A 19,956-nucleotide genomic window follows, 5' to 3' on the forward strand; every position below is an offset into this window, starting at 1 on the left:
GCTGTGCTGACAGTAGAATCTACTCCACCACTCAATAGCACCAAAACTTTTGATGATCCCACCTTCTCCCTAATTTCTCGTATGCATTGAATCTCTCGGGTCTGTACAGTATAGGTCCCGTCCCACTACATCTTGCAACATCATATAAGAAGTTTTTCAACATCACTTTGCCATTCTCTGTGAGCTCAACCTCACTAAACTGAACATCATAACGTTTTTGGACTCATTAGCAATGCCTGCAACTATGTTTCCAGATTGTGCCACAACTTTAAAACCATTAGCTACCTTCTGTACATTGTCACCGTCTGTCAACAGCACAACCTCCCCTTTTTGCAGTCCCCTTAACAGAGAACATGTATTATCAATGCTGATACTGAAGACACGGTCTTCACATGTCTTCACATGTCAAATGTCTTCACATTTTTCTCATGGACCGTTCCACCAAACACTTTGTTCATCATCTGCATGTCGTAGCAGATTCCAAGCACTGGCTTTCCAATTGTGAATATGGCAGAATCAAACAAAGGTGCATATTCAGCGTATACAGAATTTGGCCCTCCTGATATTATTATAGCATGGAACCCTTGTTCTCTTATGGCAAATGCTGGTGTTTCCAATGGATAGATTTCAGATTGCACAAAGAATTCTCGAACACGTCGGTCAAAAACTTTTCCATACTGGGCGCCTGCATCTAGAATGACCACAGATCCCTAAAAGTGATGCTGCCCATCTTTAACAACTGTTCCAGTTTTGCCCAGCTTGGATTCTCCATTACACAGAGCCATGAGTGGCTGTGGGCTGAGTGGCTGGTGATGTGGATAGCAGTGTGAGAGCGCCACTTTGGATAGAATGGTGGCGGCGAGTGTGCACTCGGCAGTCTCCCCCTTGGTGTTATTCTTAGGCTAACGGCAGCAGAAGGAAGAATTCGCCATACCTAATATGTCATATATACCAGATTGGAAATAAATAAATACATAAATGCATTTTTTTTTTCATTATGAAAATAATAAATAAGGAAAAAGTATTTAAATAGAGTAAGAAGAGAGGGGTGTGTTACAACTTTCATCAGGTTTTGTATGCTTGCCCTCTCCATTGAGTTGACCTTTCTGAAAGTTGTGAGGTTATTTGTGCTCCCAGTCAGGAGATTTATTATTTCTGCCTCTTCTTAGCAATGCTTATCACCTAGACAGAAAGTGAGGCTAAATCTCTCTTATAAAATTCGGACACGTCCTAAACCTTCCTACTTTACTAAAAAATACTTATTGCTGCATGTGTCAACACTGGTGAATCTCTTCTCACTTTCTGATCTGACATGCATCAAATATCCAGAAAGTAGGGAAATTTACTCTCAGTAGAATCAAAGTAAGGAAATGCAGCAATAAAAAAGTAGATAGAGGTTCAACATTTAGGCTCCATTCACACCTGAGCGTATTCTTTTCAGGCGTTTTGTTGGGGTTTTTTCAGTCGGTTTTTGGGGATTTTTCCAGGCATTTTTTGCAGGTGTTTGGAGGCAGGCATTGACATCTAACAAAAATGCTTGTAATCTGCCAAAAAGGAAGCTCGTGTACTTTTTTGAGCTTCAGGTGTTTTGCTTCAGGTGACAAAACGCTCATATGTGCACAGGGGCCATTGAAATGAATGGGTTTTTGCTTGTTGGGCGTTTTAAGACTTTAGAGATGAGCGTTTTTACGAGCTGAAAAATGCTCAGGTGTAAACAGGGCCTGAGATCTTCAATGTAAGCCAAAAGCAGCCTGTAAAAGAAGATGTATGCTTATCTTTCCAATGTCATGAGTCCTAAAACTGCTGTATGACCTCTGGCCACTGCAGATATTCTCAGAGTGTCAGATCCCTGGTCTGGTGTGATTCTTTCCATTTGTTCCTTTGTAATTGAAGGAGATATGGGGCAGTGAGAGAACCAAAGGGCGGGGAAGTAGGCATTCTACACAGGTTGCGGTAGATCTACAAAATGTCAGAGTTTTCAGACACAGACATTGGAAATGTTCAGCAAACTAGATCATTTGAATATCAATAGAGAAATCCTGTTACTTGCAGCACAAGAAAGAAGTTTTAGCTATGTGTAGGGATTACTAAAATGTATTCAAATCCTACCAAGATCCAGCCAAATCATAACAGCGTTGTGTGTTGTTTTTGAAAAGATCTGGCCTCCCAAACTGTAACGCTCGCTGAGCCAGTAACAGCTCCATCTCCTGTTATTAGTAATAGAAATTTTCCATTAGGCCAGCCAGGTCATAACCATTTGCAAATGTTGATGACCTGTTTAGTAGCAGTGAGCTCACATATTCCTTTTTTCCGTGATACAGAGAGATTAGGTGGCATAATAAAAATTCCACATAAGTGTAAGTAAAAGTGTTTCGATCAGTGCAAATTGTGATGTCTCGTTGTTATCAAAGGTCACAATTGATTTTTAGATGTTTAGAGGTAGTAAATAATATATTGCCTTTGTAAACTGTTGAAGAAGAGAAAAATCTACTAATAGAATTTAAGCGAGAATCATTAATGTTTTTTTTTTTTTTTCTTGAATGGCGAGTGTTTGGCTCTATATGTGTCTTAAGATAAGGGATTTACGTTTTCTGCTATAACATGGCAAAAATCATATATTCTAAATTCAGATCTTTCACGTCTTGACTTTAGTCATTAAGGGCAATATAATTGTTATATGTTACATTTGCATACTACTTAAACACATACGGTATAATTATGTATGTAGACATCCATGCATTATTTATTATAAATGTCATACTTTCTTTTCTGTTTTTCTAAGACCCTAGGCTAGAGTGACAAAAATGCTCAGTTGCTGTACTCTATGGAGGAGCAGTGTTGTCACTGAATCTGAATTAGGATAGGAAGTGTACTGGCAGGATCACTAGGTAAAATCAAAGAAAAAATATGAATGTAGCCCCTACATCTAAGGCCAGGTAAGCTTCAATATATTATTTTTTTTTTCTTTTGATACACTGTAATCTCTTCCCACCCGCATAACGCATATATGCGGTGGCAAGGAAAATGGGTTTTAGCGCTCAGCCACTGTACATTTGAGTCTACGGCGGCATGAGATTGTATGCTGAGAATGAGCTCACTGTGTGCTCCCTGTCTAAATACTTCTGATTGGGAGGATAATCATGTGACCGCCGTGATCATGTGACTTCCACTGATGATTTATAATCTTAGGTGCTACACCTTAGTCATGTTGCTTAACTAACCATTACTGTTTATACCCATACTAATACATTAACCAAGCAATAATATTACTCCTATATGTATTCATTCCACTGATCATACTGTTGTGCAATAATCCAAGGAGCAAGGGCAAAACTGTCTCATACAGCAGGGATCACACATGAAAATGCTGAGAGTGTCTCTCTTACACAGCCCAGAGCCAGCACTAACAGTCCTTCCCCTCCTCCCTTATACTGAAGGGAGAGGAGAGGGAGAGCTGGTCTGCTCCTCCTCCTCCCTCCCCTCTCCTCCTGTGTCTGTCCTGTGGGAAGTGTAAAGCCCAGCAGCTGTATGATTAAATGTTTAGACAGCTGAACTCTGTGAACTGTGATGTAAGGGGGGCTCTGCAGACTCTGATGTAGAGGGGCTCTGTGAACGCTGATGTAAGGAAGAACTTTGTGAACTCAGATGTAAGGGGGGCTCTGAGGACTCTGATGTAAGGGTGTTCTGCGGACTCTGATGTAAGGAAGAACTCTGTGAACTCTGATGTAAAGAGGGCTCTGTGGACTCTGATGTCAGAAAGAACTCTGTGGACTCTGATGTAAGGGAGAACTCTGCAGACTCTGATGTAAGGAAAACCCTGCAAACTCTGATGTAAGGGGGGCTCTGTGGACTCTGATATAAGGTGGGACTCTTATGGTTAAATCCAGCCTGCTGCAGAACATGTGAAAGGGTCCCGCTATAGGACCATAATAAAGGGCCCGGGGCTTGGAGGGAAAGGAGGTGATCAGGGGGGCCCTACATAGTTTCTTGCACCAGGGCCCTGAAGGTTTTAGTTAAGCCTCTAGTCTGAGGTCTTGGATTGATGGGAGAAGAATTATCATAGAGGTAGAGTAAGCATGGATAGAGAAGAATTAATATAACCAATGAGAAAAAAGGCGATGGACAGAAGTGAAGGAGAATAAATCAGAGGAAAGTGGTAGGGATGGAGGTAAATGAGCATACCCAGTGTTGAGAATATGCATTTATGGAGAAGGATCAAAGAATCAGAGAAGAAGTACAGAGAAAATAAGAGTGTCCGTAGATAGAAGATTTGGTGGTAAGGGGGAATAGGAGGACTTAGCCTAGGTTCACACATATGCCGTGTGGGAAACGCCTAGATCCCTGTGCATTTCCCATACCGCATTGCAATTGTACTGCCCTTGCAATCCGCTGGTTTCAATACAAAGTTAACAACACTCCAAACAGATTGCAAATGCAATGCAGTTTGCTTGCACCATGGAACAAAAGGACCATGTGCTCCGGTTGCAGTGTTTATCCAAAAAAGGTGCCTGCATGTCCTTGGTGTGATGCAGTGTGATTTGAGCCCATTCAAAATGAATGGACTCAAATCACACCACACTGAATCGGATGTGGACTGCATAGGAATGTGGTGCGGTTCCTGTGTGAGTCACATGCGCGTTATAGTGTGAGCCGGGGCTTATGGTGCTATTTGTACAGGAAAAGAGGAGGTTGGGTGGGGAAGTTAGGATCCATGCTTCTAGAGGGGGTGTAAGAGGATTTGTGTTAGAATGGTTAGGCAAAATCTCTCATCTGCCTCATTTACCACTGACCCCTGAAATCTGCCTCACTTACTACTGACTCCAGAACTCTGGCTCATCTACTACTGCCCCCTGAACTTTGCCTTATCTATTACTGACCCCTGAACTCTGCCTTACTTACTATTGACCCTGGAACTCTGCCTCATCTACTACTGACCCCTGAATCCTGCCTCATTTACTACTGACCCCTGAGCTCTGCCTCATCTGCAACTGACTTCGGAACTCTGCCTCATCTACTACTGCCCCCTGAACTTTGCCTTATCTATTACTGACCCCTGAAATCTGCCTCACTTACTACTGACCCCTGAACTCTGCCTCATCTACTACTGACCCCTGAACTCTGCCTTACTTACTATTGACCCTGGAACTCTGCCTCATCTACTACTGACCCCTGAATCCTGCCTCATTTACTACTGACTACTGAGCTCTGCCTCATCTGCAACTGACTTCGGAACTCTGCCTCATCAACTACTGACTCTGGAACTCTGCCTCACTTACTACTGAACCTTTGTATTCCTTACTGATAAACCCCTGCACTCTCTGTGCCTTTAAGCCACGACTAATATTCAGTATAAAAACAACCACATCCAACATTTGCCACAGCACTTTCTTTTTGACAGGCAGGAGAGCTCAGCTTATGATCTTGCACACAGGCCTACTGTGTTCAGAAAACACCCTGATAGCCAACCTCACTGAGCAGGCGCAAAAGGCACCATCTTGTGTCACTCTTGTATTTGAGAGACCTGAACCCCCTCGCCATTAGCAAAAAAATATTTCCAGGCCATTAGTCTGTAGCTGGCTGCTATGTTGCAGTTCTGACCTCTGAAGTTCCATGGTCAGAATGGCAGCGCAGCTACAGTATTCAGCTTCACGCTGTGCTGTGGTTATGTGTAAGGGAATCCGATTTCAGTTATGTGCTGTCTGGGGAGAAGGAGAGCTGCTAACTGTGCCCAGGCTATGTGCAGTGCAGGGATGGGAGAAGTAGCTCAGCTGAGTGCCCTGTCCTGCCAGTAGTGACCCTTGTCATCTGCCCTGCCAGCAGTGAACCCTGTCCTGCATCCTGCTGACTCCTGTCCTCTGCCCTGCTGACCCCTCCACACTGTTCTGCTAACCCCTGAGCTCCACCCTGTGGATCCCTGTATACTGCCCTGTTGACCACTGTGTTCCCCCCTGCAGACCCCTGTACATGGCCCTTCTGACCCTTGTCCTCTGCCATGCTGTGCTCATACACTGCCCTTCTGACCCCTGTCCCCTGTCCCCTGTCTTGCTGACCCCATACACTGCCCTTCTGACCCCTGTCCCCTGTCCCTTGTCTTGCTGACCCCATACACTGCCCTTCTGACCCCTGTCTGACCCCTGTCCTCTGTCCTGCTGACTCCATACACTGCCCTTCTGACCCCTGTCCTTCGTACTGCTGACCCAGTACACTGACCTACAAACAAATGGCCTCTGTACACTGCCCTACAAACTGCTGACTCTATTCACTGCCCTGCTGATCTCCCATTCTCTGCCCCTGACATTTTTTTTTTACTGCACCCCCACATCAGACAGGCTATATCCGGCCCTGATATTAATGAAAAAAACATTTTATTAGCAATGTATGGTATTTACATTATCTAAATACCAATTGAAAGAATATTAAACACCTGCACTCAGTTCCTAATTTAAAATTTTTGATTTGTTCCAGAGAATTGCAGCCAATTTTTTTTTTCTAAAATGAAATGTATGTTTTTTTTGGTTCCGTTAAAGTGAAATTCCATCCAAAAGGGAAAGTTCTGCTTTAAGGACTCCTTTGGGGAGGGGGGGTGGGTACCCGATTTTGACAGGTACCCACTCCCACTTCCGCTCCGACGACCTAGGCGATTGTAAGTGAATGTCCTCTGGGACATATGACAGGTCCCAGAAGATGGCAGACCATTCACCATTCACTGTGTGCAGCACTGCTCGAGCATGCGCACTGGGTACCCAGCTGTGAAGCCACAAGCTGTCACAGCTGGGTGCCTATAATAAAAATCTAGGCAAGAGACACGGAGAAACGGCTGGGGTAAGCACACCGCTGAACACTTGGACAGGTTAGTGACTGTTTATTAAAAGTCACCATCTACAGTTTTGTAGCTGCTAACTTTTAATTTTCACTTAGGAGACTGGAGCTCCTCTTTAATTCTTATGGAAAATGTTCACAGGTGTTTAACACTTCTGCCACCTTGTGGCACAACATAAAAAGTTATTGTAGAGTGATGAAGTCTCTAAAACGAAAGAAAGTGTACAAGGCAGTAATGCTGGACAAAGAAGGTTTGTATCTTGTTTAGGGGATGTAAAAAAGGAAACCATATGCTTCTATTGGTAGCAGTCATTCCCTGACATATACCTGCATCTGCAGGAGTGAAAAAACACAAAATAGTTACACAAAATATACATATACATCAGAATAGGGTCTAGATCAGGCATGTCAACCTCAGATGGAACAGTAGGCCGAATTAGGGGGTTACATCTTTAGAGGGGGGCCACATTTTGTGAACTAGGGGAGTACCTACTTAATTCCAGAAAAAGATTAGGGCACTTTGTAATTGAATATTATACTTAGAATTTCAAATTACAATGTTTAATCCCAGAGAAAGGGGCAAATAAATATTTCCTAAAATATTAAACTGCAAACTTTCAAAATTTTGTAAGGACATATAATTTATCAGCATTCCTTTTTTATCCTTAAACCACTAAAGGAAGGGGAGGGTCACATGTAGCCCAAAAAACACCAGTTGGATGTACTGTCTAAACTGATATTCAGGAATGCTCAATAACTTAAATGTTGAATACAGGAGGTGGTAAACACGTGTTATATTAATTTAACCATGGGTATGAGTTTGCTCTAGAAACTCTAGGATATTGATTGATAAGAAGAACCCAATTGCCAAAGCTGCATTTTATTGCATATGTTGGTAAAATTAAATATTGTTCAAAATGATTTCTATTAACAAGATTGGCATAACATAGATAACATACAGTATTAGGTAACATGAAATAGATAACAGCTTGATGTATTTAGGATCCATTTTTACTCATCATATAAAATATAAAGGACAGAAACATTTGTGATTCCAGCAGAAAAGGTTTCATTGATATTTCTATAGTACGGTCAACAGGTTAGAATCTAGTTTCTGAGGAGACCTGGAAGAGAGAAACACAATATCAGGGGGAATTCAATAAAGTCTTTGCAAAACTTTTCTGGCAGTATGGCCCTTTAAAATGGCCTGTGCCAGATTTAAAAAATCCCTGCTGCCCATTTTGGTGGATTTATAGACACATGCTTCAGATCCAGGTAGTTCTTATTAGCACCAAATTTACAGAGTGGCACCTTTACTGCATCAAATTAAAAAATAATGACCTCCTGTTTGCAGATAATGTAACTGCAGGTAATTAACCACTTGCCGACTGCTCACAGTAATCCTACTGTGGCAGTGCGGCTCCCCTGGGTCCAGCGACGTAGATCTACATCGCTGGACTCCTAGTGGTCCTAGTGGAGGCTCGCTCCCGCTGTATTTAGACACAGCGGGAGTCAGGCCGGAAGAGGAGAGGCGGTGATCGCTGCCTCCCTTCCCGGATCATCGGGGAAAATGTGTGAGATCTTCTCAGTGACAAACAGGGAGAGATCACAGGATTCAGCATAGCTGAACCTGCGATCTCTGTCTGTGTCACAGAACCCCCCCACAGGTCAGTAAGCATGAGGCATACATTTAACCCTTTGATCACCCATAGGGTTAACCCCTTCCCTGCCAGTGTCATTATTACAGTAACAGTGCATATTTATAGCACTGATTACTGTAGTAATATCACTGGTCCCCCCAAAAGTGTCGAAAATGTCAGTTAGGGGTCCGATCTGTCCGCCGCAATGTCGCAGTCCCACTAAAAATCGCAGTTTGCCGCCATTACTAGTAAAAAAAAAAACAATAAAAATGACATAAATCTTTCAATAAAAATATGCTTATTGCGATTTTTTTTTATTAAAAATATGTAGCAGAAAACAAATTGGCCTAAAATGTTAAAAAATTTTGATTTACATTTTTTTTTTTTGGGAATGTTATATAGCATAATGTGAAAAATATTGTTTTTCTTTTTTTTTCAAAATTGTCGCTATTTTTTTGTTTATAGTGCAAAAATTACAAATGGCACAGGTGATCAAATACCACCAAAAGAAAGCTCTATTTGTGGGGAAAAAAAGGACGTAAATTTTGTTTGGATACAGCGTCGTGCAATTGTCGGTTAAAGTAACGTAGTGCCGAATCGCAAAATAGGGCCTGGTCAGGAAGGGGGTCAAATCTTCCGGTCTTAAAGTGGTTAAAAACAAATCTAAGCTGGTGTATAGAGACAAACAGAGTTCCTGTCTCTGTATGCTGTGTAGCAGGCAACATATTTGTTTCCACTTGTTCCTGTCCTCCCCAACTGTCATTGCTTTTTAGGGACAGTGTCAGCTTTACGGCTGACGGCCTCCAACCAACTAGTGCTGTTGACAGTGGGAAGAGTTTGAGGAGGAAGCTGAGACATTAGTTCTCCCTCAGGTCTACTCTCTCCTTTTTATTGACAGCAAGTAGTGGGCAGATTCGATAGCCAATAGCAGGCTGTCTTTTGGCTATTAATAAGCCCACTGTCTACTGTTAATCACAAAGTGAGTGGACCTGATAGGGGACTAATGTTTGTGAATCCCCATTAGGCTCCACCCACCTGCCTTTACAAACCCTTGTCTGCTATAATGTCTGTGTGAAAGCTGCAGTTGTGGCGAGGAAGCTCAGCTCCACTAAGCACAAAGTTCCCGTACGGATGCGTCAGTATTGGTGTGCCTCTACATATGGTGCATGCCTCAAAATCCATGTACCTGTTTACAACAGGTACATGACTTTGTCACCCAAAAAGGACATCTGTTGTGCGGAGGCACCTCAGAGTTCTAAAGATTTCTTGTTGCAGTCAAGTATTCACACTAATCTTAAAAAAATACAAAAAAATTCAAAATGAGGGGTACCAAATATGAAGTCTGACATATTTGTTTTACTTACAACATGATCTTTGATGTAGTTGGTTCCATTTGTAACACCATATAAAGATAAAATGGTTCCAGGATCCTATAAAAAAAACCCCCAAAGGTTTAAATTCACAAGCAATGTCCACTTATTTACATTACATACATACAGTACAAACATATGAAGCAGGCAGTAGGTGCACTCAGTAGGACTTACAAAAGGAGGAATTTTCCAACATAGTTTAATAAACCTTGGGAAATTCCTCCTGTTCGAAGTTCCAACTGAGTGTGCCTACTGCCTGCTTTATATTTTACATACTTTTTCCATGGATTGCACCTGGTCCATATCTTTACAAGCTTGTGCAGTGGACCACTTCTACATACATGACTTGCTCTTACATCACATGTTATTATGTTGTTTTAGAAGCTCATGACGAAAGTAGGAATGATTTGGGATGCCTCTAAAGCAGCCTTTTTCAACCAGGGTGCCAAGGCACCCTGGGGTTCCTTGAGGTTTCTTCAGGGGTGACTTGGAAAAATGCCTAAAAATTGTCCAAAATTTGTATACAAGCCAGCATGTGGATGAAGGCTGCCTTTTAGCTACACTAAGCCACAGATTTTCATTGTGTACCATTACAACCTTCTAGCTGCCGGAGTCCTAACGACCAATGGGGTCATGAGGATGTCGTCTGCATAGTTTTCTTGCTCGACCCTTCCCTGCCCTTTTCCATCAGCGTTGGGGGTCACATTAGGTGAGTGATAAAGAAAAAATGAGGGAAAGAGAAACATTGGAATACTAGTCAGTACCAGTTTGCAAAAGTGTATTTGCTTTGGAAAAATAAATCATCTCTAACGTTTGGTGTTGTACTTTGACTTGTGGATGTTGATGCATTAGAATCGTTTTTACATTTTAGAATGGGGTGCCTCGAGACTATCAGCAATTTTTAAAGGGTGCCTCCAGATTGTCCATAATTTTACGGGCGCCTTTACTGAAAAAAGGTTGAGAAACACTGCCCTAGATACCACAATGCACATTCCTGGGCCTAAAGCTGATACACAGACCGGAGAGGCAATCTGGGCAGAGTAGACTACATCATCGAATTTGAGTATGACCTGTTCACCAGACCAGATACATGTAATCCCCGCTTCCGTGTCTGGTTTAATTTTACAGTGCAGACTGTAAAGGAATATCAGGAGTGAACACTGAGTGTGGATTACCATCAACCCTAAAGGGGGTTATTGCCTAATTTTGCCAATATGAAAATATTTGGCAATCTCATCTGGTGAGTGGACATCTGAAGGGGAGAGGTGTCACCTGTGCATGTGGTGTGGTGGATAGATATTGGATGAAATGCAATTAATATGGACACTTATGTTTTATCGCTTCTTAATATATTTTTTGATTTTCAGCTTTGTGATTGAGGACTTTTTAATTTTCTTATGCACTTGTCATTCACAGTGACTTATAAATAGTGCCACTATCTATTATATTTCTTATACTATATTTTATTATTTGCATTGTGGTAGATACTGTGTCATGGTTTATACAGCTGAAAGAAAAAGTATGTGAACCCTTTGGAATGATATGGATTTCTGCACAAATTGGTCATGAAATGTGATCTGATTATCATCTATGTCACAACAATAGACAATCACAGTCTGCTTAAACTAATAACACACAAAGAATGAAATGTTGCCATGTTTTTATTGAACACAGAATGTAAACATTCACAGTGCAGGTGGAAAAAGTGTGTGAACCCCTAGACTAATGACATCTCCAAGAGCTAATTGGAGTGAGATGTCAGCCAACTGGAGTCCAATCAATGAGATGAGATTGGAGGTGTTGGTTACAGCTGCCCTGCCCTATAAAAAAACACACACACCAGTTCTGGGTTTGCTTTTTGCAAGAAGCATTGCCTGATGTGAATGATGCCTCACACAAAAGAGCTCTCAGAAGACCTACGATTAAGAATTGTTGACTTGCATAAAGCTGGAAAGGGTTATAAAAGTATCTCCAAAAGCCTTGCTGTTCATCAGTCCACGGTAAGACAAATTGTCTATATATGGAAAAAGTTCAGCACTGCTGCTACTCTCCCTAGGATTGGCCGTCCTGTAAAGATGACTGCAAGAGCACAGCGCAGACTGCTCAATGAGGTGAAGAAGAATCCTAGAGTGTCAGCTAAAGACTTACAAAAGTCACTGGCAAATGCTAACATCCCTGTTAGCGAATCTACAATACGTAAAACACTAAACAAGAATGGATTTCATGGGAGGATACCACAGAGGAAGCCACTGCTGTCCAAACAAAACATTGCTGCACGTTTACAGTTTGCACAAGAGCACCTGGATGTTCCACAGCAGTACTGGCAAAATATTCTGTGGACAGATGAAACCAAAGTTGAGTTGTTTGGAAGAAACACACAACACTATGTGTGGCGAAAAAGAGGCACAGCACACCAACATCAAAACCTCATCCCAACTGTGACGTATGGTGGTGGGGGCATCATATTTTGGGGCTGCTTTGCTGCGTCAGGGCCTGGATGGATTGCTATCATCAAAGGAAAAATTAATTCCCAAGTTTATCAAGACATTTTGCAGGAGAACTTAAGGCCATCTGTCTACCAGCTGAAACTCAACAGAAGATGGGTGTTGCAACAGGACAAAGCATTGAAGTAAATCAACAACAGAATTGCTTAAACAGAAGAAAATACGCCTTCTGAAGTGGCCCTGACCTCAACCCGATTGAGATGCTGTGACATGACCTCAAGAAAGCGATTCACACCAGACATCCCAAGAATATTGCTGAACTGAAACAGTTCTGTAAAGAGGAATGGTCAAGAATTACTCCTGACCGTTGTGCACGTCTGATCTGCAACTACGGGAAACGTTTGGTTTTAAGTTATAGCTGCCAAAGGAGGTTCAACCAGTTATTAAATCCAAGGGTTCACATACTTTTTCCACCTGCACTGTGAATGTTTACATGGTGTGTTCAATAAAAACATGGCAACATTTTATTATTTGTGTGTTATTAGTTTAAGCAGACTGTGATTGTCTATTGTTGTGACTTAGATGATGATTAGATCACATTTTATGACCAATTTGTGCAGAAATCCATATCATTCCAAAGGGTTCACATACTTTTTCTTGCAGCTGTATGTTTAAGTTGCAGCTGCTCATAGATACACGTTTTAAAGTCAACATTGCATGGCCCAGTGGTAGGATCTGTTTATAGGCACGCTCAGATCTCATATCCTGTTTTTGTATAGAGAACTAATGTTTATAATGAAATTATTCATAAAATCCTAGACATGGTTTTTCGAGACATGTTTTATGTTCGAGATGTTGGTTAATGTAAAACAGCAGAAAAATACATAAGTCAGCAACATGTAGGCAATAAGACTAGCTGCTTACCAATAGCTGCCTCTTATGACAGTATCTGTGTTTGCATTCCATATTTGTTTACGAGTTTTCTCTCCTTTTATTACTTGAACTGTTTAACAAGTGTAGCAAATGGCTACAGTTTTAGGCCTCAATACAGCAAGGCTGGCCACCTGAATTTTAATCTCTACTCACATAAAAGATTCACCTACAGACTTGCATGATAGACTTGTATTTTTTACCACTCCCCCTCTAGAGCAATTGTTTTGAACGCATGTTAATCTGCAGTTTTCGTTAGAAATGTATTTTAAATTCCCAGAACATTTTGGGGAAATCCAAAAAAGCTGCTGAGCTGCTATTTTGGTGTTAATGCATCTTCATAATGTATTGTGCCAAATTCATGAAGCATCTGCAACACTTTTGGTTCTGACAGTGCACCAAATTCAAGCGGTGGTAAAATGTGCCACTTTTACTTTGTGGCCCAATGAATGTGGCAAATTTATAATAAAATAGTGACAGTTGGTATCTTACAAAAGTGGAGCTAATTAGGACTGAAGGCCCGTACACACGATAAGAAAATAAAAAATAACATTTCGTACAATGATTGATCTGCCTATTTTCTGATCCTTAGTATAGTGCTTACGACAGCTGATTCCGACTTTTCGGATGATAAAAACTGTAGGTGCAGGCTATAAAAATTTTTATCGAACGTGAACAAAATTTGAAAAAGATTTTAGTTTAATTAGTACAATTTTCATCCGCAATAAATCGTAAGAGCAAAACTACGCATGCTTGGAAACAAAAGAACACATACAAAACAATTCAACACATTACATAATTTCGGAAGTTGTATTCTGTAGTATGAAATGTTTTCGTATGTTGAGTAACCTCTTCACTTTCGATAGCATACAACAAAAAACGGTTTAACTCTCTTTTGACATACAGAGAGAGAAACTGACTGCATGCATTCTAAAAAGTGGCACAGCATGAGCCAAAATCAAGTACAAGTTCCAGACATGTGCATGAATTTGGCACATTCTGCCCCACTTTTAAATCACGAGAGACATTTTAGCAAAATCTGTCTGCACCGTCTTTAATTCCAGGGAATATGTTATCCAAATACAGAGGCTCCGGTAAATAAAAAATAAGGTAGTAGCAATTTTTTATGTTGCAATTGTGCAACTGTACCAAAACTATATTTTTTTTTTTCAGGAAAAATACACTAAAATTAAACACAAAAAAATTGAATCCCCAATTTTTGTGTGCAAAATAAAGGATGAGGCTATGTCCAGTAAACAGATACCAAGTTTGCCAGGTATTAAAACTGCATGTGCCTGCAAAACAGCAAAATGATATGGTACCCCAAATGATCGATAGACAGCACTTTAAATGTCTTATCAGTTTAGAGTTAACCATAAAAAAGAGACCTAAAAATATTTCTCCTGCTTCAGATTGCAGTGATACCCAATATGTAGAGTACAATTGTTGTTTTCATACATATGCTTGCCCTGCATGCCTGTGTGTTTGAGGAAACAGGGTGCTTTAGGCATGTTTATTTATTTTATTATATTTTACATTTTTATAACTTTATTTTTTATTTTTTTTAACATTTAACTTTTTCTTTTGCTTTTTTGCATCTTGATATGATTTGTTGTGGTCCTAGGCTTCCACCTGTGGGTCACATAAAAGTCATCAGGTGGCTCTGGTCCTGTCCTTTTACAAGAAAATCAGGAGGTGGCTGCACTAAACAGAAATAAGTTTCACCTCTTCCGGTTTTTGGACATAATAGACACAAATGCTGAAGAAGCTAAAAAGCAGCAGGTGCATTTATAAAGCATATTGGTTTTCTTTACAAATATGCATAGTGCTCTGCTGGTTTTGGGAAGCCAAGAGAACGCTAATAAAATGAATGGAAGTTTTCTGGTATTTTGAATCAAAAAGAGAGCCCAGTCATGAGACCTGACAAAGTTAACATAAAGTTCTCTCTGCTGCATTACACAGAGAGAGCTCTTGTACAGACTGCAGGCTCCACATAACTGCCTGCATTTAATGAATGGGCTTTGAGCTGTATTGTATACTTACAGCGTGCTGTACAGCTGAGAGCAGATAGCAATATCCAATCCCTGTTATAAACTTCCCCTTAAAAATGTGCAACAGAAAAAGTGTCTGTTTCCAATAGCAACTAGTCAGAATACCTTATTTTCAAACATTTCAAATGTTTTGGGAAGCTGAAACCAGGAGAATGCTAATAAAATGAATGGATGTTTTGTGGTATTTGGAGTCAGAAAGAAGAAAGAGAGCCCAGTCATGAGACCTGACAAAGTCAACATAAAGTTCTCCCTGCTGCCTTAAGTAGAGAGAGCTCTTGTACAGACTGCAGGCTCCACATCACTGCCTGCATTTAATGAATGGGCTTTGGGCTGTAATGTATACTTATATTCAGAGATGTATAGTAACTAAGTAGAACTACTTCACTACTGTACTTAAGTACCGAAAGGCGGTATCTGTACTTTCCTGGAGTAGAATTTTTTTCTCCTACTTCCACTTTTACTTCACTACATTTTTTCGATGATTTCAATACTTCTACTCCGATATTTTTTTTTTGTTCTGCATAGTTACTCGTTACAATTATAAAAATTACCACTGCCAGAACAGTAGATGGCAGGTTTCATGAAGCTCAAAACATGTGTATTATCAGCGCATACGAAAATAAATGCTACTGTATGTATAAATAAAAGCTGCATTTGAAATAATAAAAGACAATATGATGTTCAAACTTTTGACTTCTTTCTTTAACAACTACATAACACAGTACTTGTACTTTTACTTTCAGTACTTGAGTAGCAATTTTTTTTTCAAAACTACTGGTACTTTTACTTTCAGTACTTGAGTAGCAAAATTTTTAAAAAAACTACTTGCAATACTTTAGTACTTCTACTCAAGTCACTTTTTGATCGAGCACTTCCACTTCTACTCAAGTCACTTTTTGATCGAGCACTTGTACTTTTACTCAAGTATGGGTTTCGAGTACTTTATACAACTCTGCTTATATTGTGCTGTACAGCCAAGAGCAGATAGCAGTATCCAATCTCTGTTATAAACTTCCTCTTAAAGGACTGCTGTATAAAAGTTTGCTAAAGAAAAAAAATGTCTGTTTCCAAAAGCAACCAGTCAGAATACTTCATTTTCAAACACGGACTGCTGGAATTGCAGTTGATTGGTTGTTTTGGGCAATAGATAACATTCCTATAGCACACTATTTATACCTCAGCCTTTACCGTTTGGAAGATTTTGGTTCAGGGTACATGTCTTGGCAAAGGCCTGTAAAGTAAAGAGGGTACTGGTAGACTGAGGACATGAAAATTAAAAACATTTATGTCTCTATGGCCTTCCTGGGGTTAAGGCTTTTTGTATTGTGCAAAGTTAAAGTATAACTTTTTTAGTGTTTGACAGAGTTGTGAGGGATTAGAACACTTGTCAGATTTTTATTGCTGTCTGTGTCCCTGTTAGGGAGGTTTACCTTATTTGTCATGTTTACCATTATCCTGAATAGTGAATGTAAATCCTACATTTTAGGTTGTCCCCAGAACAGTTATAGAGGAGAATCTTCGAATGGGGATACTTATTCTGGAGTCCCTGGTTCTCTCAGTCTGGAGGGGTTCTTCTGACTTTCTATTTTGACTATGGGACAGGAAGTGAAGAGAAATCTCTCCAATGGGACACAGGTGCAAAAAAATGTGACAGGTATAACCCTTCCTCACTCTATCAAAAAAAAAACACCCTTTTTTTTTTTTGTGGTTTTGCTTTGCTTTTTGTGTTGGTGACCTCCATTTACAGCCATTTTTTTACTGCTGCATAGGCAGTACCACTGTTCATACATTTGTACCTTATCTGGGGCATACTTGAATGCATCCTCTATGCCCCTTTTTTCAAGTACATGTAAAATTGCATCATGCACAGTGACAAAAAATATTGATGTTTTAATGTCTTTATCAAAAAATTCACTTCTCTTTAATTTGTCCAGAACAGAACCTGGGGAAACAAAGTAAAAAAAATGTTAAAGCTAGAGGTTGCTTATGACAACATTTTCTATTTTTCAAATTATTTAAAATTTTGTGTACATTTTTTTTTTTTTTTTTACTGTTTTTGGACAACTCCAGTACTTATGGCATTGTCCAAATTTCTCCACAAATCATTATGATTTCCGATTTGACCTATAGGATTATTGCTGAAGAAATCTGATATTGCATCTTTTGCAGTCACTGATCATAAAACATTTTGATGATAAAGTTTAGGTCCTCACAGTGGTGTATGAATATTTAATATTTTCAGTATTTTCAAGAGCTCTGCGATGAAATTGATCGAATTCCAAAAGCCTCAAAGGAAGATAATTAAAAGAGTGTCATAATGAACCATGTTCTTTAGGAACACCCATCTATCACTATGCCCACCACTAGCTCTGCATGTTATGATTTTTTCATCCCCCAGAAATCTATTCCTACCATCAAAGATCTACATATTTTTATTTGCCCCATGCCAAAGAATCCCAGACCTCCTCTATATAGCAGGGCCCCAGCTTTTAAAAAGAGGACCGGCTGAAAACTATAGAGGATATTTCAGCTTTAGAATTTAAACACCTGGTGTCCCTCTACTTACACAATATACCTCAAGTCAAGTGTACATGGCCTGAGAGTATGAACCAATGACACAAAGGACAAAAAAGTGATACAGTACAGATATGTGAATGAAATTAACAGGTGTTGCCAAAGTTTAAAAAATACAGCCCTCTAAAAGCTGAATTTGAACTTTTTCATAAAATAGGCTATGCAGTCCAGGGACCACACAGTAGATAGAAAAAAACTGTCCAGCTTTGAAAAATGTTCATTCCTTTTATTGGTATGCCTTTGCAACCCCCCCCCCCCCCCCCCCATCACCAGGACTTGTCTGAAATGCTTCCAGTTAGCAATCCCTGTCCTGCCCTGTTGCCAGGATGCGCTCAAGCCCAGAATTACAGGATTGAAAATCAACAGTTTCTGCATACTAAATATTTTAGTTATAGCAAAACTAAACTTACCTTCGCATGAGAGGTCCCATCCTTCGCCAGCACCAACCACTTCTGCTGTGTGCTGGTCTTTTGCTATCTTCATTGGCCAATGCAGGATGACATCACTCTTGCATATGTACAGGAGTCGGTCATCCCTGCCCACAGAGACCTGGCTGGCAGTGTCAGCTGAACTGCGCATGCGCAGCTCGTTTTACATGCCCGACAAGACAGCAAGCAGGCAGGTAGGTGCATCTTATTGTAGAAGAGGCATGTCTCTTAACCACTTCACATCCAGGACATTTCTGACTCTTCAGTCCCAAATCTACTTTTTTTGCTAGAAAATTACTTAGAACGCCCAAACATTATATATATTTTTTTTTAGCAGAGACCCTATAGAATAAAATAATGGGTATTACAATTTAAATCGCCTTTACAGGTTACCAGTTTAGAGTTGCACAGAAGGTCTGGGGCTAAAATTATTTCTTCCACTCTAATGTTTGCAACAAAACATCACATGTGTGGTGGGATTACCAATTGCATATGCGTGCAGGAGTAATGCATGCGTTCACATTTGTGCATAATCAGGGTGGGACCGGGCACTTTTTTTTTTAAATTTATTTTATACACTTTTTTATTTTTACACTTTTTTTTTGTACTTACTTTATTGCTATCACAAGGGATGAACAAAATACCTTGTGACAGCATGGGCTGTGACAGGTCCTCTTTATGGAGAGATTTGGGGTCTATTAGACCCCAAATTAGACCCCTATTAGACCCCAAATCCCTCCTCTGGCCTCCCATGCAGCGGATCAGACACAGATCTGTCTGATCGGCTGCTTTACTGGCTGCTCGTGGCCAGGTAAACAAAGGGGTGGGACGGGAAGATCAAATTGTATTGTTCAATTTTTCAATAATAATGATGTGTGATCAGTCCAAACTATTTTCAGTCGTTGCCCAGTGTAGATTCCATTACTTCTTTGACCAACCTTATCGATTGTTCCAAGGTGCAGCATTAGATCACTCAAAATATTGCACATTTATCTCCGTGACATTAAAGTATTAATGTATGATAAACAGTATTGCAAATAATTAGTACAACAAAGAGGAGATACAAATAGCAGACTCAATAATGAGTTCAAAGCATCCAATAAACCAAGAAAAAACATTTTTAATTTTCGGCACATCCAGTTTGACTTGTTTGTTGTTTGTATCAAGAGTTTGTCATATTTTAGGTTGTCAGTAAAAAAATGTCTTCTGTAAGTACATCTTTCTTCGTTTGTAGGTATAGAAAGTTGTGGGGATTTGGCAACCCTGTGCTGATACATATAAAAAGTGTTAAGGATTTAGGGTCCCTTCACACGGGGCGGACCGTTTTTGGATCCGCTCCGGCACTTTTTTTTTTTACGGACACGGGTGGCACTTGTGTCATCCGGTCCGTATGTCCGTTTATCATCCCATCCATTTGCGGATGATAAACAGAGATAATGTATGTCAATGGGATTGCGGATGTCAGCGGATGACACCTCTGACATCCGTTTTTGCGTCCGTTCCGTTTTTTGAAACGGAAGAAAAATAGGGTTCTCTTCCGTTCCAAAAAACGGAACTGATAGGAAAGGACGCAAATCGGATGTCAGCAGATGGTCATCCGCTGACATCCGCAATCCCATTGACATGCATTATGTCCATTTTTCATTTGAAAAAAAATGGGATGAAATACGGACATACGGAGCGCCCTTGTGAAAGAACCC

The 19,956-nt window shown here is 40.3% G+C and overlaps 1 protein-coding gene across 1 annotated transcript in view; it reads right to left on the minus strand.

Annotated features, from left to right (window-relative positions):
* Positions 1–398: 398 nt before the first annotated feature.
* Positions 399–19,956, minus strand: part of LOC309552584 (chloride anion exchanger-like) — a gene marked incomplete at both ends in the record, with an annotated part of 131,519 nt that continues 111,961 nt past the window's right edge. The window contains 4 exons of the mRNA XM_082253531.1: positions 399–710; positions 7,147–7,152; positions 9,824–9,889; positions 17,051–17,196. Coding sequence (XP_082109657.1) covers positions 399–710; positions 7,147–7,152; positions 9,824–9,889; positions 17,051–17,196 — 530 coding nt within the window. The remainder of the gene's footprint in view (positions 711–7,146; positions 7,153–9,823; positions 9,890–17,050; positions 17,197–19,956) is intronic.

Source organism: Pelophylax lessonae, assembly GCF_965119305.1.
Source record: "Pelophylax lessonae genome assembly, chromosome: 4".
Classification (NCBI taxonomy): domain Eukaryota; kingdom Metazoa; phylum Chordata; class Amphibia; order Anura; family Ranidae; genus Pelophylax; species Pelophylax lessonae.